General features: G+C 60.6%; 3 protein-coding genes across 15 annotated transcripts in view; 2 read left to right on the top strand and 1 right to left on the bottom strand.

Annotated features, from left to right (window-relative positions):
- LOC113616085 (complement C4-like) overlaps positions 1–11,409 on the top strand; it is a 15,170-nt gene extending 3,761 nt beyond the window's left edge. For 3 of the 7 annotated variants that reach the window (XM_027099294.1, XM_027099297.1, XM_027099298.1), the window contains 31 exons: positions 262–377; positions 488–664; positions 782–964; positions 1,095–1,280; positions 1,452–1,610; positions 1,877–2,003; positions 2,179–2,727; positions 2,818–2,929; positions 3,022–3,092; positions 3,358–3,497; positions 3,606–3,815; positions 4,061–4,112; positions 4,214–4,303; positions 4,453–4,662; positions 4,842–4,917; positions 5,072–5,228; positions 5,329–5,442; positions 5,538–5,709; positions 5,923–6,155; positions 6,231–6,398; positions 6,768–6,827; positions 7,647–7,740; positions 7,818–8,004; positions 8,122–8,212; positions 8,346–8,420; positions 9,817–9,919; positions 10,056–10,145; positions 10,228–10,326; positions 10,494–10,577; positions 10,860–10,992; positions 11,138–11,409. In XM_027099294.1, coding sequence (XP_026955095.1) covers positions 262–377; positions 488–664; positions 782–964; positions 1,095–1,280; positions 1,452–1,610; positions 1,877–2,003; positions 2,179–2,727; positions 2,818–2,929; positions 3,022–3,092; positions 3,358–3,497; positions 3,606–3,815; positions 4,061–4,112; positions 4,214–4,303; positions 4,453–4,662; positions 4,842–4,917; positions 5,072–5,228; positions 5,329–5,442; positions 5,538–5,709; positions 5,923–6,155; positions 6,231–6,398; positions 6,768–6,827; positions 7,647–7,740; positions 7,818–8,004; positions 8,122–8,212; positions 8,346–8,420; positions 9,817–9,919; positions 10,056–10,145; positions 10,228–10,326; positions 10,494–10,577; positions 10,860–10,992; positions 11,138–11,279 — 4,460 coding nt within the window. In that variant the 3' untranslated portion in view covers positions 11,280–11,409. Of the gene's footprint in view, positions 1–261; positions 378–487; positions 665–781; positions 965–1,094; positions 1,281–1,451; positions 1,611–1,876; positions 2,004–2,178; positions 2,728–2,817; positions 2,930–3,021; positions 3,093–3,357; positions 3,498–3,605; positions 3,816–4,060; positions 4,113–4,213; positions 4,304–4,452; positions 4,663–4,841; positions 4,918–5,071; positions 5,229–5,328; positions 5,443–5,537; positions 5,710–5,922; positions 6,156–6,230; positions 6,399–6,767; positions 6,828–7,646; positions 7,741–7,817; positions 8,005–8,121; positions 8,213–8,345; positions 8,421–9,816; positions 9,920–10,055; positions 10,146–10,227; positions 10,327–10,493; positions 10,579–10,857; positions 10,997–11,137 lie in introns of those variants that run through there. The other 4 variants (XM_027099296.1, XM_027099299.1, XM_027099295.1 and 1 more) reach the window with 4 other exon arrangements.
- Positions 11,410–11,516: 107 nt separating this feature from the next.
- CYP21A2 (cytochrome P450 family 21 subfamily A member 2) lies at positions 11,517–16,827 on the top strand. Its single transcript, XM_027099303.1, has 10 exons — positions 11,517–14,417; positions 14,504–14,593; positions 14,710–14,864; positions 14,950–15,045; positions 15,154–15,255; positions 15,357–15,443; positions 15,619–15,819; positions 16,081–16,259; positions 16,341–16,444; positions 16,536–16,827. Exons 1-10 carry the CDS (start codon positions 14,210–14,212, stop codon positions 16,799–16,801), a joined length of 1,488 nt encoding a protein of 495 aa, XP_026955104.1. The 5' UTR covers positions 11,517–14,209; the 3' UTR covers positions 16,802–16,827.
- The window catches only part of TNXB (tenascin XB), a 49,510-nt gene continuing 41,073 nt past the window's right edge, over positions 16,828–25,264 (bottom strand). For 5 of the 7 annotated variants that reach the window (XM_027099285.1, XM_027099291.1, XM_027099287.1 and 2 more), the window contains 16 exons: positions 24,322–24,609; positions 23,681–23,959; positions 22,093–22,380; positions 20,763–21,086; positions 20,111–20,446; positions 19,704–19,826; positions 19,444–19,587; positions 19,131–19,250; positions 18,883–19,026; positions 18,662–18,792; positions 18,405–18,537; positions 18,159–18,310; positions 17,972–18,068; positions 17,719–17,880; positions 17,468–17,631; positions 16,828–17,120 (listed from right to left, as the gene is read on the bottom strand). In XM_027099285.1, coding sequence (XP_026955086.1) covers positions 17,019–17,120; positions 17,468–17,631; positions 17,719–17,880; positions 17,972–18,068; positions 18,159–18,310; positions 18,405–18,537; positions 18,662–18,792; positions 18,883–19,026; positions 19,131–19,250; positions 19,444–19,587; positions 19,704–19,826; positions 20,111–20,446; positions 20,763–21,086; positions 22,093–22,380; positions 23,681–23,959; positions 24,322–24,609 — 2,987 coding nt within the window. In that variant the 3' untranslated portion in view covers positions 16,828–17,018. Of the gene's footprint in view, positions 17,121–17,467; positions 17,632–17,718; positions 17,881–17,971; positions 18,069–18,158; positions 18,311–18,404; positions 18,538–18,661; positions 18,793–18,882; positions 19,027–19,130; positions 19,251–19,443; positions 19,588–19,703; positions 19,827–20,110; positions 20,447–20,762; positions 21,087–22,092; positions 22,381–23,680; positions 23,960–24,321; positions 24,610–25,264 lie in introns of those variants that run through there. The other 2 variants (XM_027099288.1, XM_027099292.1) reach the window with 2 other exon arrangements.

Genomic DNA, 25,264 nt, shown 5'->3' with positions numbered 1-25,264 from the left:
CCATCCATCCATCCTCCCATCCATCCATCCATCCACCCATCCATCCACCCATCCACCCAGCAGACACATGTTATGCACCATCTGTGTGCTGCGTCCTGTGTTGGCCTCAGCAAACATAGAGATGGATAGGAGGCGTCTTGTGCCCTGAAGAGTTCAGCCTTGTGGGCAGGAAACACTTGAGCACCACCCGCCGCCCCGGGCTCTACTTTTCCTCTCTCCCCAGGTCTCTGTCTCCACCTCTGTCCGCCCTGTGTCTTGCAGGAGGGGAGTTGGAGGAGGCAGAGCTCACATCCTGGCGTTTCGTGTCATCTCCCTTCTCCTTGGATCTAAGCAAAACCAAGCGACACCTTGTGCCTGGGGCCCCCTTCCTGCTGCAGGTTTCTTCTGGAAGGGGGAGGATGAGCAGTGGGGGGAAGGGGCGGGGTGGTCAGGAGGGCACAGGGTCTCACTGACTGTGCTCTTCCCTCCGCCCCTCCCACCTACCTAGGCCCTGGTCCGTGACATGTCAGGCTCACCAGCCTCTGGCATTCCTGTCAAAGTTTCTGCTAAGTTGTCTTCTGGATCTACTTCTAAAAACCAGGACTTTCAACAGAACACAGACGAGAGCGGCCAAGTCGTTGTTCCCATTATTGTCCCTCAGACCACCTCAGAAGTGCAGCTCTCGGTAGGATTCCCCCTCAAGGGAGAGGGTGGGCTAGGAGAGAGGGTTCCCAGGCTGGGGGGAGAAGCTGGGTGCCTGGGTCCTTGCCACTGACCCTGCCACCCCTGCCCCTCTCTCCAGGTGTCTGCAGGCTCCCCCTATTCTGCCATAAGCAAGCTCACCGTGAAAGCCCCCCTGTCCAGAAGATCCGGGTTTCTGTCCATTGAGAGGCTGGATTCTCGACCCCCTAAAGTCAGGGACACTCTTAACCTAAACCTGCGAGCCGTGGGCATCAGTGGGAGCTTCTCTCACTTCTACTACATGGTATGCATGAGCTGGGTTGCAGAGGAGGACAGGGGTGCAGGAGGGTCTCAGGCAGGAAAGAACTCTTGGGGTGGGGTAGCGGCTTCAGGGCTGAGGATGTGCAGTGAAGAAGACACTGCTCTCGCCCCAGATCGTATCCCGGGGCCAGATCGTGTCTGTACATCGAGAGCCCAGGAGGGACCTGACCTCTGTCTCCGTGTTTGTGGACCATCACCTGGCACCCTCCTTCCACGTTGTGGCCTTCTACTATCATGGGGGCGTCCCCGTGGCCAACTCTCTGCGAGTGGACGTCCAGGCTAGGGGCTGTGAGGGCAAGGTAACTGGCATCGGGAGAGATGGTGTGTGTATATGCCGGGGGGGTTAAGAGAGAAGGAAGACAGGGTGATTGCAAACAGGGCGTGGATTTAGTTTGGGGTACACTGAAGTTGCACAAGACCGAAGGAAGTTCTCCCTACTCTGACTGCCCCCCACCTCCTGCCTCTGCCAGCTGGAGCTGAACGTGGATGGTAGCAAGGAGTATCGTCCTGGGGACACTGTAAAACTCAACCTGCGAACAGATTCTCCAGCCCTGGTGGCCCTGGGAGCCGTGGACATGGCTCTGTATGCTGTGGGCGGCAAGTCCCACAAACCCCTCGACATGGTCAAGGTTTGTCAAGCCCCTCTCCCTAATCCTCCCTCCCGCCCACGGCTCACCCTCCTGCTGCCCTGAGCCCTGGGCCCTGGGCCAGCAGGTCGATCTCACTCATGGACTCATCCCAGCCCTCCCTGAAGCCTTGGCCCCCGTGGCCTCTGTTTCCCCACTCTCTGTGTCTCTCGTACTTGTCCGTACCCTGCCCTCTCACCTGCAGCTGAGTGGCCAATCGTGCCTACAGCCACTCTTGTCTCTGCAATATCTCTGCCTTTTCTCGCCAGGTCTTCGAAGCTATGAACAGCTATGACCTTGGCTGTGGTCCTGGGGGTGGGGACAGTGCCCTTCAGACATTCGAGGCAGCTGGTCTGGCCTTTTCTGATGGAGATCAACTGACCCCAGTCAGAAAGAGTGAGAACAGAGGAGGAAGGGGAGTGGGTGGTGGGAAGATGAAGAAGAATGAGGGGCCTGAGGGGGTAAGACAGGAAGAGGAGGGGTGGGAAGGGCTGGACCGGGAGAGGGGAGCAAGGAGGGGAGGTGGGAGGCCCTGCACCCCTCAGCTGGCTGCGGTCCTGCTCTCTACCAGGTCTAAGATGTCCCAAGGAGACAAAGGTCCGGAAAAAGAGAAATGTTAACTTCCAAAAGGAGATTCATGAGAAGCGTGAGTTGTGGGTGCCTGTGAAGCTCTCCACACTTGGGCCCACGGGTCAGGTGCGGGTCTGCCTTTTGGCTCCTGTGCTCCTGAGAGAGCCAGGATATGGTGTCGGGGCCAGAGATCCAAGTTCTGGGGTCGAAGGTGGGTGGGCCAGAGGCTCTCTCCTTTGGCTTCTCTTGAGTTCCCAGTCTCTTAGAGTCCTTGTGTATGTAGAGGTCAGGCTGGGCGAAGAGGTGTGTCTTGTTTTTGTTTCCTTGTGCCCACCCTCACCTGGCCCTGCAGTGGGCCAGTACGCTTCCCCCATAGCCAAGCGCTGCTGCCAGGACGGGCTGACGCGACTGCCCATGGCGCGCACCTGTGAGCAGCGGGTGGCCCGTGTGCAGCAGCCGGCCTGCCGGGGGCCCTTCCTGTCCTGCTGCCAGTTTGCTGAGGGCCTGCGCAAGAAGGCCCGGGCGAGGGGCCAGGTGGGCCTTGCTCGAGGTAAGGGGCTGAGTGGGGTTGGGGGAGCGGCAGGGGCGCCTGGAGGGGCAGAACGGCACCCTCCTCATGGCCCTGCACTGTGGTCCCTAGCCAAGGAGCTCCTGCAGGAGGAGGACCTGATCGATGAGGATGACATCCCTGTGCGCAGCTTCTTCCCTGAGAACTGGCTTTGGAAAGTGGAAGCAGTGGACCACTCCTCCCAGTGAGGGCATGTGGTGGGCCCGGCCTTGTCTCTGGGCTGTGTCTGGGGCGGCTCAGCATGTGACAGGGCTTCTCACCTTTCCCACCACGCAGATTGAGACAGCTGCTCCCGGACTCTCTGACCACGTGGGAAATCCATGGCGTGAGCCTGTCCAAAAGCACAGGTGCGGTCACCCTGCCTGGGCCGATGGCCTCCCTCTTCCATGCCCCCTTGACCCAGGCTCCCTGCTTAGTCCTTTGCTCTTAGTAGGAGCAGAGACCTGGAGAAGTCTGCACCCCATGCGCCAGGGCTACGAGGCCAGAGAGCAGGGCCGGGCGGGGGTGGGGTGACGGGGGCGGGGGGAGCTGGGGCAGCTCCCGGCCCTCATTGCTGGGATCCGCGGCTGGGATGCCTGCAGGCCTCTCATATGTGCCCCCTCTCTCCATCAGGCTTGTGTGTGGCCACCCCGGCCCAGCTCCGAGTGTTCCGTGAATTCCACATGCTCCTCCGCCTGCCCGTCTCCGTCCGCCGCTTTGAGCAGCTCGAGCTGCGGCCTGTCCTCTACAACTACCTGGATACAGATATGACCGTGAGGCCCCTCGGGGGCTGAGCACACGGTGTTGGTGGAGGTGGGCCTGGGGCAGGTGAAGGGTGGGGAGCCTAACTGGGCTGGCCCTTCCTGTCTTCCTGCCCCCAGGTGAGCGTCCACGTGTCCCCAGTGGAGGGGCTGTGCCTGGCTGGGGGCGGAGGGCTTGCCCAGCAGGTGCTGGTCCCTGCGGGCTCTGCCCGGCCCATTGGCTTCTCTGTGGTGCCCATAGCGGCCGCTGCTGTGTCCCTGAAAGTGGTGGCTCGAGGATCCTTGGATTTCCCTGTGGGGGACGCAGTATCTAAGGTCCTACAAATTGAGGTGAGTGGAACACCTCTGAATCTAGGTCCCCGGGCTCCCAGATTTACCCCCCATTCTGGCACCCTCCCTGCTGGCCAGGCCAGAGGCTTAGCACCCAAACCCAATGCTTTGGTCTGTTTACACCTCCTACGATTCTGATCCAACTCTGTCCCTGAAGTTCAAACTCTAAGTCCTGAGGAGTCTGCGCTGGGAGGGGCAGGCTTTAGCCTGTGTGATCTCTCACAGCTATGTTTCCTCCGAGACAGAAGGAAGGGGCCATTCAGAGGGAGGAGATTGTCTATGAACTCAACCCCCTGGGTGAGTGACACCCACGCCCAGCCATCAGTGTCCTAAGGGGGTCATAGGGGGCAGGGGATATGGACAGCAGGACAGACTGCCAACTTCCCTCATCTCCCCAGACCCCCGAGGCCGGACCTTGGAAATTCCTGGCATCTCTGATCCCAATATTATCCCTGATGGAGATTTCAGGAGCTCTGTTAGAGTCACAGGTGGGAGTGTCCTCCGGTCCCTTCCCAGTGGCCACCCTTGGATTCATGTGAAACCTGCGGACCCCTGTTTGATCCCATGACTCCATGACCCTCTGACCCTGGGCCCCCAGCCCTGCTCTCTGATCCGTAACCCTCTCCCTCCCTTATAGCCTCAGATCCATTGGACACTTTGGGCTCTGAGGGGGCCTTGTCACCGGGAGGCATGGCCGCCCTCCTGAGGCTTCCCCAGGGCTGCGGGGAACAAACCATGGTCCTCTTGGCTCCAACACTGGCTGCTTCCCGCTACCTGGACAAGACAGAGCAGTGGAGCATGCTGCCCCCCGAGATGAAGGACCACGCTGTGGATCTGATCCAGAAAGGTTCTGGGTGCAGCGGGAAGCAGGAATGGGGGCCAGGAGAGGACGATTAATGGAAGATGGGCAGCCTGGGTGGCTAGAGTGGGCAAGGGAGGGGGCAGCCAGTGGAAGAGGGGAGCGTGGCCTCGGCACAAGTAGCGGGAGAGTCAGTGTCCCCTGAGCAGCTGCCTCTCCTCTCCAAGGCTACACGCGGATCCAGGAGTTTCGAAAACCAGATGGTTCCTATGGGGCCTGGTTGAAGCGGGAGAGCAGCACCTGGTGAGCTTGGGAGAGTGGTTCTGGGTTTCAGGGCTGGTGGGGCAGAGGTGGGTACTATGCGGGGGTAAATAAATAACCAGGTGCCTGGGGGAGTGGGGCCACGTCGCCTACAGGGACCAGTCCCTATTCCTAGCCCTCCCTTCCTCCCCTCTAGGCTCACGGCCTTTGTGCTGAAGATCCTGAGTTTGGCCCAGGAACAGGTGGGCGGCTCACCTGAAAAGCTGCAGGAGACGGCCAAGTGGCTGCTGTTGCAGCAGCTGGCCGATGGGTCGTTCCACGACCCCCATCCAGTTATTCACAGGGGCATGCAGGTACAGGGCTGGGAGGCTGGGCCGCGGAGCACAGGAGGGAAGGCGCTCCCTGCCCCTCCCCCTCCTGGTCGACGTCTCCTTTTCTCCCCGCTTCAACCAGGGGGGCTTAGTGGGAAATGATGAGACTGTGGCGCTCACAGCTTTTGTGGTCATCGCCCTTCATCATGGGCTGGCTGTCTTCCCGGACAAGAATTCAGAGCAGTTGAAGAGAGTGGTAAGGCACCCAACGTGTGTGCCCTTTGCTGATCCCCTTTCTCCTCAGGAATCCAGGTGTCCAGCCCGCAGACCTTCCTCCCCACTTTCTTCCAGGAAGACTCCATCTCAAGGGCAAACACCTTCTTGGGGGCAAAAGTAGGTTCTGGGCTCCTGGGGTCCCACGCAGCCGCCATCACGGCCTACGCCCTGTCGCTGACTGAGGCCCCTGAGGACCTGCGGGATGTTGCCCACAACAACCTCATGGCCATGGCCCAGGAGACTGGCGGTAAGGGGGCCTTGGCAGTGAGCCTGGGGCTTGGAGAACCTTGAGACCCCTGTGTCCAAAGGGAGAAACTGAATGAGTGAGGACACCCGGGGGGATCAGAGCATAAGCAGGGATGGTTGGGGTAGAATCAGGCGAGCCTGACGGGGGAGTGTCAAAGGGCCAGGCAACTAAGATCCTCCCCCTGTTCACCTGTGGGTCTCCTTTCACTCCCAGATAACCTGTACTGGGGCTCAGTCCCCAGTTCTCAGAGCAATGTCCTGTCACCCACCGTGGCTCCTCACAGCCCGGCAGACCCCGTGCCCCAGGCCCCGGCCCTGTGGATTGAAACCACAGCCTACGGCCTTCTACACCTGCTGCTTTGGGAGGGCAAGGGCGAGTTGGCCGACCAGGCTGCATCCTGGCTCACCCGCCAGGGCAGCTTCCAAGGCGGATTCCGCAGCACCCAGGTAGGGGCTGCCCTGGGGCTCTGGGGGTGGGTGGTCCTGAGACCAAGTGCCTGAGTCCTGGCCCATCCTCTGCAGGACACGGTGATGGCCCTGGATGCCCTGTCTGCATACTGGATCGCGGCCCACACCACCGAGGAGAAGGGGCTCAACGTGACCCTCAGCTCCGTGGGCCACAGTGGACTCGCGTCCCATGTGCTGCAGCTGACCAATCACGAAGTTCAGGGGCTGGAGGAGGAGCTGCAGGTGAACCATTCCCTCCCCTGGGTCGCCAGGACACCTGCGCCTGCCTCGGCCAGACCAGAAGCCACCCCCTGTCCCCCACCCCTGCAGAATCCCCCGGCACCTGGTTCTGATACCTTTGTGGGAAGACTTACTGGCTCTGCTACCTGTAGAAAGTCACCTAGCCTCTGCGCTTCATTTTTCTCATCTGAAAATGAAATGTGCAGAGTCTACCCGACAGGGGTTTTTAGGAGATGGCAGTGAGATAATGCAGGTGAAGGTGAAACGTTGTGGAAAGCTGGGGAGAGGAGGTGGGGTTGCTCTTAGGGAGGAGATAAGTCGGAACAACAGGGTGCCATTGTGACGTCTCTTTCCCTTTTCTGTTTCCAAAAGTTTTCCTTGGGCAGCAAGATTAATGTGAAGGTGGGAGGAAACAGCAAAGGAACCTTGAAGGTGAGAGCTGGCAGCACTGCCCGCCCGGGCCCAGCAGGGTGAAGCCGGGCTATTCAGTGGGAGACCTACCGGCAGACCTCACGGCTGGGGAGGGAGGAAGAGACACCTGGGGTAGCATTCCCTGTGCTCCGTCCTGGGCAGGTCCCCCTCGCTCTGGTCTCCACCCTCTCTGGGTGCCTGTCGTCCCCTTCACCCCCCTCAGTGCTGATGCTTGAACACACCCAATGCCTCAGCCCAAGCCTTTCCCCGGAGCTCTGGGCCCCTGTGTCCCACAGCACCTCAGACGTGGCTGTGCCCCAAGCTCCTCCTTCCTCCTGGGTCCCCTTATCTGGCTGATGGAGTCCCTTCCCTACAGGAGCCCAGCTGCCACTCTGGGGGCCATCTTAGTGCCCCCCCAGCCCCAGCCCCTCCTTATGACCCCAGTAACTCCTCCTCTGCTTTCACCCCAGCCCTGCCCACCTCCCCAGCCAGCCAGATCCACCCGTCTACACAGGTCTCCTGCCCTTGAATGTGCTTCCCCTGCTGCTTGTCCCACGTGACACACTCATTCTCCTCCTTCAAGCCTCGGTCGGAAGCCTTTCCTGAACTTTCCATTCCAGCGTGCTCACCCCCAGGCCAGGCCCCCGCTCCCCACTCTGTCTCACCGTCTAACCCAACACCTGGGCCCGTTCGCATTCCTGGACTGGTCTGCGATGGGGATGAGAAGGGGCTGAAGGCCTCAGATCCCTTAGCCCAGGGAGGTGCCCTTCGGTGTGGCTCTGGAGAGAGCTCTGTGGCCCCAACTGTCCCGTGTCCTCCCCCCACCCCTTGCTGAGCCAGGTCCTTCATACCTACAACGTCATGGACGTGAAGAACACGACCTGCCAGGATCTTCAGATTGAAGTGACGGTCGTGGGCCACGTCCAGTACACAAGTGAGTGTTGGGGTCAGAGGCCGTGGGTCCCTGCGGGGCTGGTGCCAGGCCTGAGCCACGGTGCTGTCCCCGCTCAGTGGAAGCCAACGAGGACTACGAGGACTATGAGTACGAGGACCTTCCGGCCAGGGATGACCCGGGGGCCCACTCCCAGCTCGTGACGCCCCTGCAGCTGTTTGATGGCCGGAGGAGCCGCCGCAGAAGGGAGGCCCCCAAGGTGGCTGAAGAGCAGGAATCCAGGGTGCAGTACACCGTGTGCATCTGGTGAGCTCTGGGGGTTGCACTGGCTGAGTGGGGTGCTGTGGGCTGGCCCAAGGCTGGGGCTGGGTGTCTACAGCCTGACACACGGCGACCCGGACGACAGGGCATGTGTCTCCACAGGCGGAATGGCAAGGTGGGGCTGTCGGGCATGGCCATTGCAGACATCACCCTCCTGAGTGGATTCCACGCCCTGCGGGCGGACCTGGAGAAGGTGTGGCCAGACACCCAGAGGCCCCTGTGCCCTCGGGAGCCCTGCGCCGTCCCCGCAGCACCCCAGCTGCTGAGCCCCTCAGTGCAGGGGGGCCCAGGGCTACCTCCCTGTGACCAGCTCCCTTTCCCCACAGTTGACCTCCCTCTCTGACCGTTACATGAGTCACTTTGAGACCGAGGGGCCCCACGTCCTGCTGTACTTCGACTCGGTGAGCAAGGAGGGTGACAGAGGGGGGCACATACGGCACCGGGTTTTCTGAGCTCGTGTTAAGAGGTTTCCCAGGAGGCAGCTGTACCAGCGTCTAGTGCGCTTAGAGAGAACTCGTGATGTGAGCAGGGAGACAGGACAGGAGTGGCCAGAGCAGAGGCCGGGGAGGCTCCCTGCTGCCTGTCGGCGGGCAGGGGCTGAGCCCCTTGTGGCTTGGGGGCCAGTGCCAGTGCTTGGGGTGAGCCTTTTGTAAAGCTGAGCTGATTCAACTTGAGGGGCTGCTTTTGTTTCTTTGTTGTTGTCTCCCTTCCCGGTTTTTGTGTTTGTTTGTTTTGTTTTGATATTAAAGTGTATTCTGTTTTTTAAAGTGATGGTAGTCCTAGACGAGTTGTTTTTGTTTTTCCACAGCCTTATCTGGCTAACACAAAGTTATCCACCCTCTGACGGCCCTCAAAAGTTGTTTTTGAACATTTCCTGTAACATCTTGGAGAAAATGTGCAAAAGGCGTGTTAATGCTGTGATACCATTAGCCAAGTGTTTGTGGTCAGGGGAGACCCTCCTGCCCTGTGTGTGCAGAGGGGACAGACCCTATTAGCTTGAGAAGCCAGGCAGAGGAGTCTGGTTGGACACAATGGAAAATGAGGAGCCAGGAGGATTGCAAGTCGGGTTGCTGACCACGCAGCTTAGGAGGGAAACCTGCAGGATGCCAGGCTGGACTGGACCAGCGTGGGCACGAAGAGAGGGCTCTGGGCCTGGACATGAATGACTGGGCCGCGTGGGAGCACCTGCTGTCGGGTTATGGCAGATGAGGCAGGCCTCCGCTGTGTCAGTGAAGGGAGGCTGTCCAGAGGCCGAGTGGGTTTGGAGGGCAGGCAGAGGGAGTTTGGAGAATGTAACACATCCTGCAACAATCCCAGCGCAAGAGCAAGGCTGAAAGCTTGGTTCGGGAATCGCCAGTCTGAAGGGTTTGGGGAGAGCCAGGGAGTGGTGAGACCTCCACAGGGGAGCGCAGGGGAGGGGAAGGGCCAGGGCTGGGCACTGTGCTTCTGGGGGGGAGGGAGAGGGATGTCAGAAGTGACCAGGTCAGAATCCGGGCTGGTCCGGAAGCTAGCCCCGAGCTTAGGGAGCGTTTCATGGAGAATGTGTCCATGATTTGAGACTCTGCAGAGGGGCCCAGGGCTCTGGAGACTGGGATGAGGTCACCACGTGGGCAGTGAAGTCACCAGAGACCTTGGGGAGCAGTTTCTAGAAATCCGGAGGCTGGAAGGTAACAAACTATGAAGGACACTGATGATAAGATCAACCGGAACTGAACAGGCCAAGGAAATACATCAGAGCAGCCTGCAGGGCCCAGAGGTGGGTGCCTGACCTCTCCGCCCTCCCCCCGCCCACGCCAGGTCCCCACATCCCAGGAGTGCGTGGGCTTCGGAGCTGTGCAGGACGTGGCCGTGGGGCTGGTGCAGCCAGCCAGCGCCGTCCTGTATGACTACTACAACCCTGGTGAGCACACCGGGGACACTCGGGAGGTTTGGGATAGGTGGCAGGGAAGGGTGGCAGGGAAGTCCTGCGGCTCCATGGGACTGGAGAGCAGAGAGGGGGGACTGCGCCCTAACGCCCCGGTCTGCTTTTTCTCCAGAGCACAAATGTTCTGTGTTTTACGGGGCACCAACTAAGAGCAAACTCTTGTCCACTTTGTGCTCTGGTGACGTCTGCCAGTGTGCTGAAGGTGAGACCCAGGGCCCAGGGGCAGGGGTGGGGAGGCGGCATGATTGGGGCCTGCACTCGCTCATCTGGGCCCCCGACTTCAGGCAAGTGCCCTCGACAGCGCCGGGCCCTGGAGAAGGGGCGGCAGGATATGGATGGTTACAGGATGAAGTTCGCCTGCTACTTTCCCCGAGTGGACTACGGTCAGTCTTCCCGCCCAGGCCCCGGCCCGACCCTGGGCCACCCTCAGGGTCTCCTTGCTTGTGCCTGCTCCTCTCGGGCCACGGGCAGCCTTTTTGCTCTGCACTGACTTACAGCCCTTCAGCCTCGGGCTAACTAACCTTCCCTCCCTTCTCCTAAACCCCCACAGGCTTCCAGGTTAAGGTTCTCCGAGAAGACAGCAGAGCTGCCTTCCGCCTCTTTGAGACCAGTATCACCCAAGTCCTGCACTTCAGTGAGGAGACAGATAAGTGGGCGGGGCTGGAGGGATACAGAAGAGCTGAGCTCTGGCTTTGGGGCCTTCGCGCCTGGGATAGTGAGAATTCAGCCATTCTGAGCCCAAATCCCCTCGGCCTCTTAGAAGTTCTGGGCTTGTCCATAAACAGGAAAGCAGCCGCACCTCCCCGTCGGGAGCGGTGAGGGTCAAATGAGAGGCTCGGCGCAAAGCCCCTGGCCCCAGCGCTGTCCAGCCCCTTCTCTTCCCCTCTGACGACTCTTGTGGACGCTCTCCCCTCAGCCAAGGATACCAAGGCCACTGCTGCTCAGACCAGAAACTTCCTGGTTCGAGCCTCTTGCCGCCTTCACTTGGAACCTGGGAAAGAATATCTGATCATGGGTCTGGACGGGACCACCCATGACCTCAAGGGAGAGTGAGTTCTCCGGGCCCCTCAGTCTCTTGCTCTCCTCACACCTCACGAGGGAACGGATCCCCTGTCCCCTCAGAAGCCAGGTGCCTTGGGCTCTTCCACCTGACCATCCTCCTGACCCCTGCTGCCTGCCCCTTGGCCCCTGCAGCCCCCAGTACCTGCTGGACTCGAACAGCTGGATCGAGGAGATGCCCTCGGAGCGCCTGTGTCAGAGCACCCGCCAGCGGGCAGCCTGTGCCCAGCTCCGAAGCTTCGTCCAGGAGTACGGCATGCAGGGCTGCCAGGTGTGAGGGCTGCCCTCCCATCTTCCCCAGAGGACCGGAGCCAGGGAAGGATCACGCCTGGATCGCTGCCGCGCCCGGCCCCCGGCACGCAGCCCCAGGCAGCACCAGGGACTCAATAAAGGCCTGTGGCAGCAAAGTGTGAGTGTGTAGCTCCAGCACTGAGACCGGCATCCCCGCGGCCCCTTCCAGGGTCTGGGGCGCCCAGGCCAGGGTTTGCATAATCTTAGGCTCTCAGAGCCTGGGTGACCCTTGCAGTGTCCAGCTCTGCCTGAATCCCCCCCCCCCCGCCAGATGACCCCCTGGGAGCTCAGTCCCTCATAGTGACCACCCCAGGCAGATCACCCTGCACTCCGAGGATCCAGTGTCCACACCAGAGCCTCCCTTTCACGGTGCCTGCAGGGCGCTCCCCGCACCCATACAACCCGTCACTGTGGCCTCAGGCGGGGCTGGCGCTCAGCCAGCACCTCAGCTCTTCTGCTTCGAGAGCAGCTATTCAGCTACACGTCTCCCAGTCTGTCCTCACGCAGTTGGCAGTTCTGGGGTCTTGCTTGTAGCTGAGACCTGGTCTGTTGAAAGCCCGTTTGACACTTGATCCCTTTATCAGCGGTATTAGGTAACTTTCCCAGAATTGTGCAATCCTCACATCTGATGATGTCTTCATCAAAAGGCCAACTGCTGTTCTACTGGGGTCAACCCTCCCCACCCGCCTGCCTAGCTCTCCCCCTTTGGCAGCACCCCTTGGGTCTGCAGGGCTGACCTAGAAATTCATCTAGAGAAATTTGCTGAGATCAGTTTTGATGAAAACTGAGACAGCTCAGCAGCCTGCCATTCAATCATTCAACAGAAATCTGTGGAACTCTCACTCCGTGCCATGCCCTGTGCCAGGCTCCCATCCTCTGTGAAAGGTGTGATGTCGGGGAGCTACATGATCCTATGGGGCACACAGTTTGGGCATCTGACCCAGTCTGGGGGAATGTGAGAAGTGGGCAGGGGAGGCTTCCTGGAGGAGGTGACATCTAAGTGGGATTCTGAAGGCTGAGGAGTCAAGCAAAGAGAGTAGGGGTAGATGAGGGTATTTGAGGTAGAAGAAAGCATATAAAAGACCCAGAGGCTGGGGGCAGGACAGAGCACATTCGGGGGCACGGCGTGTCATTCATCATGTCTGGAATTTGGATTTGGAGGTGGTGTGGAAAAGATGGAGCTGGCAAGGTAAATGGTGTCAGTTTATGAAGGGACACTCACCGGCATGCCAGCATTCCAGGTCACTCTCCTTTTGAATGGATCCCCTCCTATTCCATGCAACTTCGAGAAGTTCTGACCTTCCCCAGTATTTCCGAGGCTTCCGAGGGCTGTTGTCTACGTGGCCTGGTCATTGCCCATCAGATCTCTCCCAAAAGCTGGTCAGCATGGTGGTGGCATAAACCCACCTATGAGAGCCAAAGAGTCAGCTATAGTTGTCAGCTATGAGGAGGTTGCCAGCTGTTGCTGCCCAATCCCAGAAGGCCCATGTTTTCTCCTTCCCAGTCCTGGGCGTGGATCCAGGCTGAGCCCGAGCCTCTCCATCGGGACCCCCAGAAGTTAACTCTTCAAGCTAGTGGGTAGCACAGCTGGAATCTCGACTCAGGCTCTCTGGTAGCACAGCCTCGCTCTGGTTAAAGCTCTGAGGTCGGTTCACAGAGCCAGGGAGGGGAATTGGGGGATGCGTGGACCGCAGGTCATCTGCCAGCCCTCACCCCATCCCCTAGGTGCCCCAACCTCTCATGGAGCCCCACCTCCCCTCTTTAGCATGACCTCTCCTAAGCCCCTCAACTGCCTCCTCACCCATAAAAGTGGCCCCTGATAGCCCTACTTGGTCCACTAGGACCCCACCCCTTGTGGCAACGGCTCCCAGAATAGGGCTGGACCCCTGATCCCAGCTGTGGCTATCAAGTTCCTTCCTGCGGACTTTGGAATCTATGGGGGGCATGTTCATTCATGCTGGGAAACCCCACTTGCCCTGGTGCTAAACCTGTAATCTGTGGACTCTAACCCGGAAGGCAGTCCTGTTCTGCCTGCACCTGGAAGCACAAGCAGCTTGACGGCAGAGTGGGAGGAGCAAAGAGTGAGGGAGCAGCCCCGTCTCTAGGGCTTCTTTGTTCCCTATCCCTGGCCTTCCAAGGCCAGCGAGGTCCCTTCTACTTTCCTGCTCTTGGGTTCCGTGAGATACCCCTGTATTTGTATAACAATTCTTAATTTTGGCTCAAGCCAGCTCAAGTGGGTCTTTTACTTGCAACCAAAGAGCATTAGGTACACGGTAAGAGCTCCAAATTAAGGGACCATTTACTTGTTCATCTTCAACTTTTGAGAGTGAAATGAGGCGCTGTTAGTGATTACACTGGGACTACAGGTATAAACTGGGATAACGCAGGCAAACCAGGACATCTGGTTCCCCTATCTGTAAGTGAAAAGAAAAACACACAGATCACTTTCATCTCCTTTTGTTCTTCAGGCAATCTGGGAGGGCGTATTAGGCGGGGGTTTTCATTTTTCTCTCTGAGACAAAGTCCGTGGCAGAAGCTGGTCCGAGGTGGCAGGGTTGGAGGGCGCGGTGGCGATCTGGAGAGGCTCAGGCCCAAGAGTGGACGTGTTTTCTTTCTTGCCTGGTTGATGTGGAGGCGGAAAGCTGATTCTGGCTGCTGAAGAAGGTCAGGGCTGTGTTTCCCTTCCTTTCTTCTTGATAGATGAATGGGAAAAGGCCTGCTCTTTGATATGTGGATTTTCGAAGGCCAAGAGGGTTGGTGCCATTCCAGGAATATACTATTTTGTGGGCGGGACAGTGGGCAAGGACCTGAGGGAAGGAGTCAAGGGAGGCCTCAGAACAGCCCAAGTAGCCAGATGGCTGGAGGTCTCAAGAGCTCCAAGTGGCCAGGCTTGGGCCCCTGCCCGCATCTCCAGCCATGGTACTCGTAGGGCTGCTGCTGCTGCTGCTGCTGCCCTTGCTAGTCGGCACTCGCCTGCTGTGGGGCCAGTGGAAGCTCAGGAGCCTCCACCTCCCACCTCTTGTCCCCGGCTTCCTGCACCTGCTGCAGCCCAACCTCCCCGTCTATCTGCTTGGCCTGACTCAGAAACTCGGGCCCATCTACAGGCTCCGCCTCGGGCTGCAAGGTGAGCATCTGCTCCCTCCCTCACCCCACAGCGGTGTGGAGGTGGGGCCCTCTCCCTGCTGACACCCTGCTTTTCCTCTCCCCCAGATGTGGTGGTGCTGAACTCCAAGAGGACCATTGAGGAGGCCCTGATCAGGAAGTGGGTGGACTTTGCCGGCAGACCCCAGATACCATCCTGTAAGGGGTGGGGGGCATTTCTTGATGGAAGAAGCAGGGGCTATGGGAGGCAGGGAAGGTCAGGCCCGTGGCTTCCTTGGTCAGTTCGACTCCCTGCCCCCAACCCCTACTCACAGACCAGCTGGTATCTCAGCACTGCCAGGACATCTCACTGGGGGACTACTCCCTGCTCTGGAAGGCCCACAAGAAACTCACGCGCTCAGCCCTGCTGCTGGGCGTCCGCAGCTCCATGGAGCCCCGGGTGGAGCAGCTGACCCAGGAGTTCTGTGAGGTGAGGCTCGACTCCCACAGTTGGCCCAGGTCAGCTTCACCCCTCCCGGCAGCCTCCCTATTTAGTTCATGCTGCTTCTCCTCAGCGCATGAAAGCCCGGGCAGGTGCCCCCGTGACCATCCAGAAGGAATTCTCTCTCCTCACCTGCAGCATCATCTGTTACCTCACCTTTGGACACAAGGTCAAGGTTCTCTTGCCCTCACATAGGCTTGGGCCCCAACCCCCCGCCCAGCCCCTCCCGTACCCTCTCCTGGTCCTGAACCGAAAGGATTCCCTCCTTTTCTGGCAGGAGGACACCTTAGTACATGCCTTTCACGACTGTGTCCAGGACTTGATGAAAACCTGGGATCACTGGTCCATCCAAATTTTGGACATGGTTCCCTTTCTCAGGGTGAGGAGGTGAAGCCCCGACACACCTGGTCCTGGGAGACAGGGCGGAGGTGGGCATAGGCTCCCTTCCCAGCGGCTAAGCTCTCTTGCTGTCTGCCCCAGTTCTTCCCCAACCCCGGGCTCCGGAGGCTGAAGCAGGCCATGGAGAACAGGGACCACATTGTAGAGAAGCAGCTGAGGCAGCACAAGGTGGGAACCGTGCGTGCACCGGGCTCCTCCTCAGCTCACAGCAGTGATGCTACTGCCCCAGAGCTAGGCAGCTTCTTTGGCGCCCCACCAGTCCTGGACCTGCTGCCCCCTGCTGAACACTGCCCCCCGCCCCCCGAAGCCAGGCACTCAGGCTGGCTCCTCCTCCCCTCTCCAGGAGAGCATGGTGGCGGGCCAGTGGAGGGACATGACGGACTACATGCTCCAGGGGATGGGGAAGCAAAGAGTGGAAGAGGGCCCCGGGCAGCTCCTTGAAGGGCACGTGCATATGTCCGTGGTGGACCTTTTCATCGGTGGCACTGAGACCACAGCAAACACCCTTTCCTGGGCTGTGGCGTTCCTGCTTCACCACCCTGAGGTACGCCCTGGAGGCAGGCGGAAGGCTCCTTCCTGGCAGCTTGGCCAGGGCAGCGGGAACCCAGCTCGCTGAACCCGCCGCGGGCTGTGTTGGGAGGGGGGTTGGGGGGGAGTGAGTCTGGGGCGGGCTGGGAGGGGGTTCTCCTACTTGGCACAGAGTCTCCGGTGAGCTGCTCCAGGGAGTGGTGGGAGGCTGGGCAGCCGTGGGTCGGCCAGCGGCAGGGCTTGGGCCCCGGACCTCGGGCTTGCCCCACTTTCCCAGATTCAGCGGCGACTGCAGGAGGAGTTGGATCGCGAGCTGGGCCCCGGAGCCTCGGGCTCCCGAGTCCCATACAAGGACCGCGCTCGGCTGCCCTTGCTCAACGCCACCATCGCTGAGGTGCTGCGCCTGCGGCCCGTCGTGCCCCTGGCCTTGCCGCACCGCGCCACGCGGGCTAGCAGGTGACTCCCGAGGGGGGAGGGCCGAGTGGCAAAGGCCCCAGCGGGGTCCTGGCGGGCCTCTAACTTAACCCTACCCCTCAGCATCTTTGGCTACGACATCCCCGAGGGCATGGTTGTCATCCCCAACCTCCAAGGTGCCCACCTGGACGAGACCGTGTGGGAGCGGCCGCACGAGTTCCGGCCCGGTGCGTGGCGGGGCGGGTGCCCGCGGCGCGGGGGCGGCGGAGGCCGAGTGCAGGCGGCCGCTGAACTGCAGGTCCGTCCTTCCGCCCGCAGACCGCTTCCTGGACGCGGGCGCGAACCCCAGCGCGCTGGCCTTTGGCTGCGGGGCGCGCGTGTGCCTGGGCGAGCCGCTGGCGCGCCTCGAGCTCTTCGTGGTGCTGGGGCAACTGCTGCAGGCCTTCACGCTGCTGTCGCCCGCGGGCGCCCTGCCCTCGCTGCAGCCCCATCCCTACTGCGGCGTCAACCTCAAGATTCAGCCTTTCCAGGTGCGGCTGCAGCCCCGGGGCGGCGGAGGCCGGGGCGTGCGCGAGCGCCAATGACCAGTGACGGAGCCCGGACTCACTGGCCTCGGTTTCTCCTTTTATTGCTCCCGTACAAACCCCTTCCCTCCCCCCTGTAAACATGGTGCTGTGAGATCGCGGGTGGAGAAGGCTTCCTCCGGTGTTTGGATGGTGAAGGTGGCCCTCGGCTCTTCTCTGAGCGCAACCCCTCAGTGCTCGGCAGTCATAGTAGGGCGCTGGAGGGGTGAGCAGCGGCTCAGCCTCCCCTGCCCGGGGGCCGGTAGCTTCTTGGTCTCAGCTTCATTTCCGTGAAGGGCACGGAGAAGTCAAAGCCCTTCCAGTAGTACCAGCTCACTCCCTGGGAAGGGGTTGTCGAGAGAGAGAGTCAAAGCCTGACATCCCATCTGCTCCCACCTCTGCTCCCCTCTGGCGAGATGGTTCCCACAAATCCATCAAGGATCCTCCCTCCCTTTATCCTTCTTAAACCCTCAATTACAAAGGACTGAGGCTGAATCCTGAGCTGTCCCTTTACATCCAATAAATCATCTCCTCGAGAAAACTTGCAGAGACTGGCATTACTGTTCCATTTCACAGACAAGGGCCCTGGGGCGCTGAGCGGCTCAGTAACTTGTCTTGTCACACTGTGCGTCACAAACACCCAGGTGGGCTGAGCCCCCGCTCCGTGCTGCCTCCTGGACCTCTCACCTGGTGGTCCACTGTGCTCCCGTAGAGCCCGTTGAGGTTGGCATAGTGGCAGTTCTTATACCACCAGGCCCCTCGGTAAGAGACGGCACAGGAGATGAGCAAGTTGTTGGGGTCTCGGTCACGGGCAGAGAAGACACTGCCGCTGTGGTAGCTCATGGAGTCCCCTGGGCAGGGCGTGGAAGGCGCAGTGAGGGCCTCTCCTCCCCATTCCCACCCCGTGCCTGCCCCCCACCCCCAGGCCCACCCCTCACCTGCAGTGCCGTGGTAGCCTTCCAGGTGGAGGCGGTAGTACTCATCGGCCGAGTCTACTTGGAAGGAGTCGTACTGGGCAAACACGGCCTCGTCCCCATCCCGCAGGTCCACACGCAAGGAGTAGTCGCCGGCTTTGGTCAGGCTGTGCAGGGCGTCGTTGCCTGGGGGTGGGGAATGTGTGCTCATCGGGGTCCTTGTGTCCACAGGGCCCCCATCCCTTCCCTGGTCCCGCAATCCCTATGAGGCACTAACCCAGCCAGAACTCCTCGGAGATGTTCCCAAAGCCACGGGCATAGTCCTCCCAGTCTCTCCAGAAGTCAGTTTTTCCATCCATGCGGCGCTGGAACACCTGGAAGCAGGTGGTGGCACCATCAGCCTATGGCCCCGGGCACAGCCACCCTGCCCTGTGCAGACCCCTGGGCTTCTGACTGCCACCCACCAGCCAGCCACCCCCATCGGTCTCCATGTCACAAAAGACGTTCAGGGGCCGCTCGCGGTTGCCGTTGAGGAAGATGGTGGTGGTCCTTGAGGTGCTGACCCCGTTCTGCATCTCCTCCCCACAGTCCCGGGGGAAGGGGATCCGAAGTCCACCTGGGGAGAGGAGAGTGAGGGTCCAGTCCTTCTTCCAGATTCTAGACGCCCACTACACACTCAGCCCCAACCTCGGGTCCCAGCGCCTGAGTACCAGTGGTGAAGGAAGTGGACACGGGGGGAGTGAAGCTGCGGTCCCACATGGCCCGGAGCCACGCGCTATAGAGGGTGGAGGGAAAGAGGCCGTGAAGCTGATGAGAGGTGACCCCTCCTGGGAGCAGGATCTCCTGTGGAACAGACAAGGGGCAGGTCAGGGGAGAGAGAGGTGGGCCCCACCCGGGAGGCAGAGGCAGCACTTCCCGGACTGGAGCCCAGGGAGGGAGCTGGCCAGAGTGGCAGGGGTGAGGGCACCTGGGTCTGTCCACCAGGGGTGTTGAAGCTGAGCAGGTAGCCAGTTGGGGGGACTTGGGGTGCGGTCCAAGTGAGCAGGGCTGTGCGGGGGGTCACCTCCTTGGCCTCCAAGTCCTGGGGGGCCTCCAACCCTGGGAGGGGGAGGAAGAGAAGATGGAGATGAGGCCCATCCTGGCGCTCTCACTTCTTCCCTGCCCCCCAAAGCACCTCACAGACCGTACCTGTGGTGAAGGTGATGCTGGCTGGGGAGGTGAGGTTGGGGCCCCGAAGGCCATGCAGGGTCGCCGTGTAGTTGGTGTGGAGCACAAGGCCTTGCAGGGGGTAGTCCACGGCGTTGCCAGGGGCTGAGTCCTGTAGCGAGGGGGCTGGGAGGGCGGGTGCGGCATCAGCGGCTGCCCTGCCGGAGCCCAGCCTGCCCTCTGCTCTCCCACCCTGACCAGTCCCCTCCAGAGGCCTCAGCCCTGCTCACCTCCTGGGGCTGTGACCTTGATGTCATAGGTATCCACCGGGGCCTGGGGGGGCTGCCAGAGCAGCAGGGCGGATCCTTCCGTCAAGTTCAGTGCACGCAGCTGGGTGGGGCCGTCAGGAACTGGGAGGAGGGAGGGGGCCCAGAGCTGTTCCCTGCTGCTCTCCCCACTCCTCGCCTTCCCAAACTCTGCTGGACCTCTCGTCTGCCATTGGCGCCTCCAACATCCCCTTTCCCTTTCCCCGTTCACTCTCAACTCCCACCCGTGCCCGCATTTTCTCCCGCTACTTCCTGCCCAGGGCCCGGACTGTCTCACCTGTGGTAAGGAAGCCTGTGAGAGGCTCACTCTCCTCAAAGCCACGGACGGAGACCACGGTCACGCCGTAGCGAGCGCCTGGGACGAGCCCCTCGAGTTTCTGGGTCCGGGCTCGGCCATCCACCTGGACACTCTGTGGCTCCCCTGAAAACACACCGGGCTGGGGAGGCGGCCAGGGAAGCAAGGAGGAGCTGCAGGGTGGGCAGAGCGCAGGGCGCAAGAGGAATGGGGCAAGTGACACACGGGCAAGAGGGTATCACCTCCATCTGCCAGCTGGTAGGAGACTTTGAAGCTGTCCACTCTGGACGGCGGGGGCATCCAGCTGACCTTGGCTGACGTCTCCCCGATCTCGCTGAACTGGAGGTCACGGGGGCGCTCCAGAGCTGACGGGACAGATGTGCCAAGGAATCATGGTGAGGGCAGAGGGCAGGGAGGCTCCTGCCCCGGGCTTCCCAGCCTCCTTCTTCTCCCTGGGCCCCACGGCCTCCGCATGTGCTCACCACCCCGCCTTTCCTCTAGGCCTAGAGATGGAAGCCGCTCCGCAGACTCCAAGCTCGTCACCACTCACCAACTTCCCCTCTGGCTGAGGCACTAGGTGCCACCCTAGGGAGTACAGAGACCCCCTACTTTGGGGCAGCATGTGTATGTGCCCAGCATGGGGCCTTACCTGGGCTGAGGGTCCGGGCTGTGCCCTGGATGCCGTCGGCCTTGTGAGGCCCGCGCAGCCCATACAGCGTAAGGGTGTACAGGGTCCCTGGACTCAGGTCCCAGAGCATGGCCGAGCGCCGTGTCCCTGGCACCGTCAGCTCCCGCTGCAGCGGGGGACGTGGATGCAGCTCCAGGGTGCTCAGTGACGGGACCCCAAAGCGGAGCAGGAAGGAGTCAAAGGCCTTGGGTGGGGCCTCCCAGCTGAGCCGCAGTGAATTGGTGGTGACATCAGTCACCGACAGGTGGGACAGGCGGGGCCCTGGCTCTCCGGGGGTCTGCCCAGCAGGAGCTGGCCCTGCAGAGTGGGTGAAAGAAGGCTTTGGAGACTGAAGCACACCAGCTAGGCGACCTGGTGCTAGATTCCTTCCACCACCCCACCCTGGCGCTCATTTCCTCATCTGCAAAATGGAGCTAACGAGGGGCTGGCATCCACGGCTCGGACATAGTGACGACATGTATGTGTGGAGCCGAAGGCTGTGCACGCGCCCCTTCCTCCCTCCGTGGCGCCCTCGCGGTGTTCCTTCCCCATGGTCACCGCTTCTGGGTGCCCCCTTTCGCCTCTTCAGTCCCAGACCAGAGGCAGGCAAGGCCAGGCCCTACCCTGACGGTACCTGTGGTGCCCTCGGCTGAGACGGGCCCCAGGCGCTTCCCTTCACGCAAGCCGTAGAGGAAGAACTTGTAGGAGGTGCTGGGCTCCAGGCCTGACACGAGGACCTTGTTCTGGTCGCCACCCACGAGCAAGGCCTGGGGCTCCCCACCTGTGCTCTGATACTGGACCACGAAGGAGTCAAAGGGGCCCTGGGCCACGCTCCATGAGAGGCGCAGGGAGTCCGGGGACACGTCCTTCACTGCCAGTGCCCCTAGGCGGGGCCCTTCAGAGGGCTCGGGGGCCTCCGTGGCCAGGTGCGAGGGTGCTGGCATGTCCTCTTCTGGGGCTGCGTGGGAGAAGCCCAGAGAGAAGCTGAGCGGGGCTGGGGGGGGTGGGGCCCTCCCACTCCATCTCACCCTCCAGAGAGGTGATCGGGGCTGGCCGAGGCAGGGGACCTCACGGTCCCGGCCACGGCAGCGTGGAGAGAAGACAGGGACTGAGGCTCTCCTAGCATCTTCCTTCTCTTGAATCTGCCACAACTCTGCTTGGGCACTGACTCCTGCCGCCCCTCGGCCTCTCTTGAGTGCCAGCCCAGTGGCCCCATGACCTCTCTGTGGGGCTCCTTTGCTGTCTGAATCCGGTGCTTGCTTTCTCCGTCTTCACCCTGATGTCTGAGTGCGCCCCACTCTAGATGTCTGCACGGACCCTGTTCCCTCCCCAACCTGCCAGGGCGCCTGGTGCCATGGCTTGAGGCAGGACTAACTCAGTCCCTCCCTGAGCTCAGGGCACGTGGTCCTCCCTGCCGAGAAGAGCTGAGGATGGAACTGGCTGGTGAACTCGAAGGGCGCATCCCGCCAGCCAGGTCGGCCCCGCCACCACCAGGCTGATTTGAGGTGGGTGTTAGGAAATCTGGAAGGGGAACTCCATCAGTGCAGCCACTCCTGTTGGTTTCTATGACCCTGGCCTGCTTTGTTTTCCAGTAATTTTCCATTTGAGAAAATGCTCCTGACTCATCCACGGGAGGGGGTTTGCCCTCATCTGGGCAAGGCCAGCATGCTAGGAAGTAAGAGCCGCCCCAGTAGAGTAATGGGGAGCAGCTGGCAGCACTGGGGCTGGGTGGGGGTCGCAGATTAGGGACCACTGCCAGGGCTTTGCCTTGCCACCTGTCCTGGCTCCTGCTTCGGACTGACCCCTCGATCACGCTGGTTCCGAGGCTCTTCCTCCCCTGAGCCCCGTGCAGGGCCCCCTTACCGCTCTACCTCGCCCACTCGTGCCAGGCCTTCAGCACAGAGGTGTGAGGACACCCACTCAGGCCGGCTGGCTAGGACCAAGCAGGACAGCCTCCTGCTCACCTGTCATTCCCAGGACAGAGACGGGGCCCAGGTGCTGTCCTCTGAGGAGCCCATAGAGCAGAAACTTGTATTTCCTGCCAGGCTCCAGGCCCTCTATGGTGACCTCCCTCTGGTCTGCGGCCACAGGCACCACCGAGGGCTGCCCATCTGTGTCCCTGTACTGGACCACAAAGGAGTCAAAGGGGCCCTGGGCCACTGTCCACAAGAGGCGCAGAGAATCCGAGGTCTCATCTGTCACTGTCAGCTCCCCCAGGCGGGGTGGGCGCTGCCGCTCCTTCTTCAGGGGAGCTGTAGGGAGAGCGGGGGCGAGGGAGAAAACCTAGTTAAGAGCTGCCTTTACCTCAGCCCCGGCAGCTTCTGGGGGGAGGGAGGGTCAGCCACCTGGGGAGACAGGCAGGCTGCTGCAGCCCTGCCTTGTACGAAGGAGCCCAGTTTCCTCCTCTGGAGGCCGCTGCCCAGACTCCTTCCTGCCCCCACTCCCCCACTCTGAGATCAGCGTGCAGAAAATGCATAAAAGAGCACCTCATGAGAGAGCTGCGGCTGGGATTGCTGGAAGGGCCTCAGTTTCCCTCTGACCCCCAGTCCCCCAGAGCAGGAGTGTGGCCAGAGCTGAGAAAGGCTCCCAGAGGGTGTCTGGGTTGTCAGGGAGATGCCCCCCAAATAGTCAGAGCTGGGCGGGACAGCCAGCCAAGCTCACGGGCTCCCATTGCCCAGGCATAAACTCACCCTCACTCACCATCAGCCTGGGCCCGCCTTTCCACCTGCTTCCCCAGCTCTGCACTCACAGCACTAGACCAGGGCGGCTGGGTCGGGCAGGGGGAGAAGCCAGGGGCAGAGCTGAGCGGACAAAGGGCAGAGCAGAGCACAAAAGAGACTTGTCTAGGTGGGTGTGGGTACTGACTGATGGGGGTTGGAGAAGCCTGTATCCAGTCTCCACAATGAAGGTCTGGGGAAGAGAATTACGGAGCCTGAGAGCCCCAGGCCCCAGCTGGCTGTGCGCCCCATCCTTGTCTGGCCAGGGTGACTCATGGTCCTGGAGGTGGGGTAAGGGTCAGTGACCCACCTCCATCCCTTCCTCGGGGGCTGAGTACTGGGCACAAGACACCAGATTTTTCCATAGTCTTTTTGCAGCCAAACCCTCCCATATTTTCCACTTCTTGCCATAGGGCTGGAATGAAGGGAGGAAGATGTGAACATTTATTGAACCCCAGCAGATTTTAGTCATAACCGTCATGCAGGTGTGGAAACTGAGGTTCAAGGAAAAGAAGTGGCCTGCTGAAGGCCACACAGCTGGCGGTCAGAATTTGAACACAGGCCTGCTTGGCTCCAAAGTCTGAGTTCTTCTTATTATACTGCTAATCAGTGAATGAAGGAAATAAATGCTTGGAACAGTGCCTGGCATTCAGCAGGGACTCAATAAATATTTGCCTTTCGTGTTAGGATTGTCATGCCAAGGCTGAAGGGAGGAGAATAAACTTTGCGGGCAGGCCCCGGGGCCAACTCTGGGGGCTCAGATGAAAGGAAGCTCTGGAAAAAGGCGGGGGGGGGGGGGGGGGGGGGGTGGGGTGGAGGCAGGGCCAGGGCTCACCCGTGCTGCCTTCAGCAGAGATGGGGCCCAGTCGTTTCCTGCCTCCCAGCCCATAGAGCAGAAACTTGTATTTGCTATTGGGCTCCAGGCCGGGGATGGTGATCTCGCGCTGGTCTGAGGCCACAGGCACCACGTGGGGCTGCCCGTCCCTGTCCTTGTACTGAAGCACGAAGGAGTCAAATTCGCCCTCGGGGACCGTCCAGGAGAGGCCCATGGAGTCTGGGGTCACCTCCGTCACTGTCAGCTCCCCCAGGCGGAGAGAAGGTTTAGTGTCTGGGACTGGAAAAGAGAGAGGTGCATGGAACGTGACAGAAATGAAGCCGACAGAGCCTCCTCGGGGCGCTAGGGCTCTGGGAGCTGGTTCTGGGTGCTGGGAGGGGGTGACCAGGTCACATGTCAGGAAGAGGGAAGGCAGAGGAGTAGGGATAAAAGAGGAGCCAGGCAAGAAAGCACGTGTCCCTCGGGATGTAGGAGGAGTAGGATGGGAATGAGGGGGTAACGGGGTACTCAGGACCTGGATCTCACTGGACCCAGTAAATAAATGGGTCTGGAGTGTGGAGCACAGAAACGTGAAATTCCACAGGGGAGTGGAGGATGGTCAGGGGGCTCCAGGTTAAAGGCGGCCTCCAGCCCTCACTCACGGGTCTTTGCGTCTGCAGAGACGGGACCGTGTTGTTTCTCATCCTGGAGTCCGAAGAGTAGGAACTTGTACTTGTGGCCCGGGGCCAGACCCGAAACCGAGACCTCTCGGAGGTGGCCACCCACGGGCACTGCCTGGGGCTGCCCCTGCACATCCTTGTATCGGACCAGGAAGGAGTCGAAGGGGCCCTGGTCCACTGTCCAGGACAGGTGCACTGTGTCTGAGGTCACGGCTGCCACAGCCAGCTCCCCCAAGCGGGGTGCCACGGGGGGCTCTGTGTTCAGGGAGGCTAGAACAGAGCAGAGGAGACTGTGGTCAATGGCAGGACCCTGGGCCAGAGAGGGAGGGCTGTTCCCTGGCTATGAAATGAACATTTGTAGCAAACTCTTCTAACTGCTTAACATGTCCCAGGCATTGCTGCAAGCAGTTCACAAACAGTACCCTTAATCCTCACACAACAGATGAAGTAGATGCTTTTATCCTTATCACCCTCATTTGACGGGCGTCTGCGGCACAGAGAGGTTAAGAAACATTTGAAAATCACACAGCGTCTTAGAGCAGGATTCAAACCTAGAGAGCCTGATTCTGTAGCCACGCTCCGAGCCACGAAAATGCTTGGTTAGGGAGACTGAGGAAGCCACACGTGAACAACTGAGCAAGCCTGAGCTGCCAGATCGAGAAGACAGGAAGAAAGCCGAAACGCATGAGGCACAGGCTACTTGCCCAGCTACCCTGAACACACTGTCCATCAGCCGCCACTCAATTCAAGGATGAGGCGGGATCGTCAGCACCACGTGAGAAAAGAAAGGGACCCAGAGGCCCATCTGTGAGGAGTGCTGAGATCCAAAGGGGGAAACAAGAGAGCAACAGAGGGAAACCTGGGAGTCAGGGCCTGCTCCCTCACTCACCGGTCACGCCCACGGTGGACACGGGGCCCACACGCC

The sequence above is a fragment of the Aethalodelphis obliquidens genome, unplaced genomic scaffold (assembly GCF_003676395.1).
Source record: "Aethalodelphis obliquidens isolate GAN/ISIS:26980383/991018 unplaced genomic scaffold, ASM367639v1 scaffold131, whole genome shotgun sequence".
Taxonomy (NCBI): Eukaryota; Metazoa; Chordata; class Mammalia; order Artiodactyla; family Delphinidae; genus Aethalodelphis; species Aethalodelphis obliquidens.
Note: the sequence above shows the minus strand (reverse complement) of the source record. Positions and strands in the feature narration are given on the sequence as shown.

Excerpts from the sequence above, each read along its gene's own strand:
- CYP21A2 (XM_027099303.1), top strand. The coding sequence starts at position 14,210 with ATGGTACTCGTAGGGCTGCTGCTGCTGCTGCTGCTGCCCTTGCTAGTC. Across the intron at positions 14,418-14,503 it reads GCTCCGCCTCGGGCTGCAAG|ATGTGGTGGTGCTGAACTCC; the intron begins GTGAGCATCTGC and ends CCTCTCCCCCAG. Across the intron at positions 15,820-16,080 it reads TCCTGCTTCACCACCCTGAG|ATTCAGCGGCGACTGCAGGA; the intron begins GTACGCCCTGGA and ends CCACTTTCCCAG.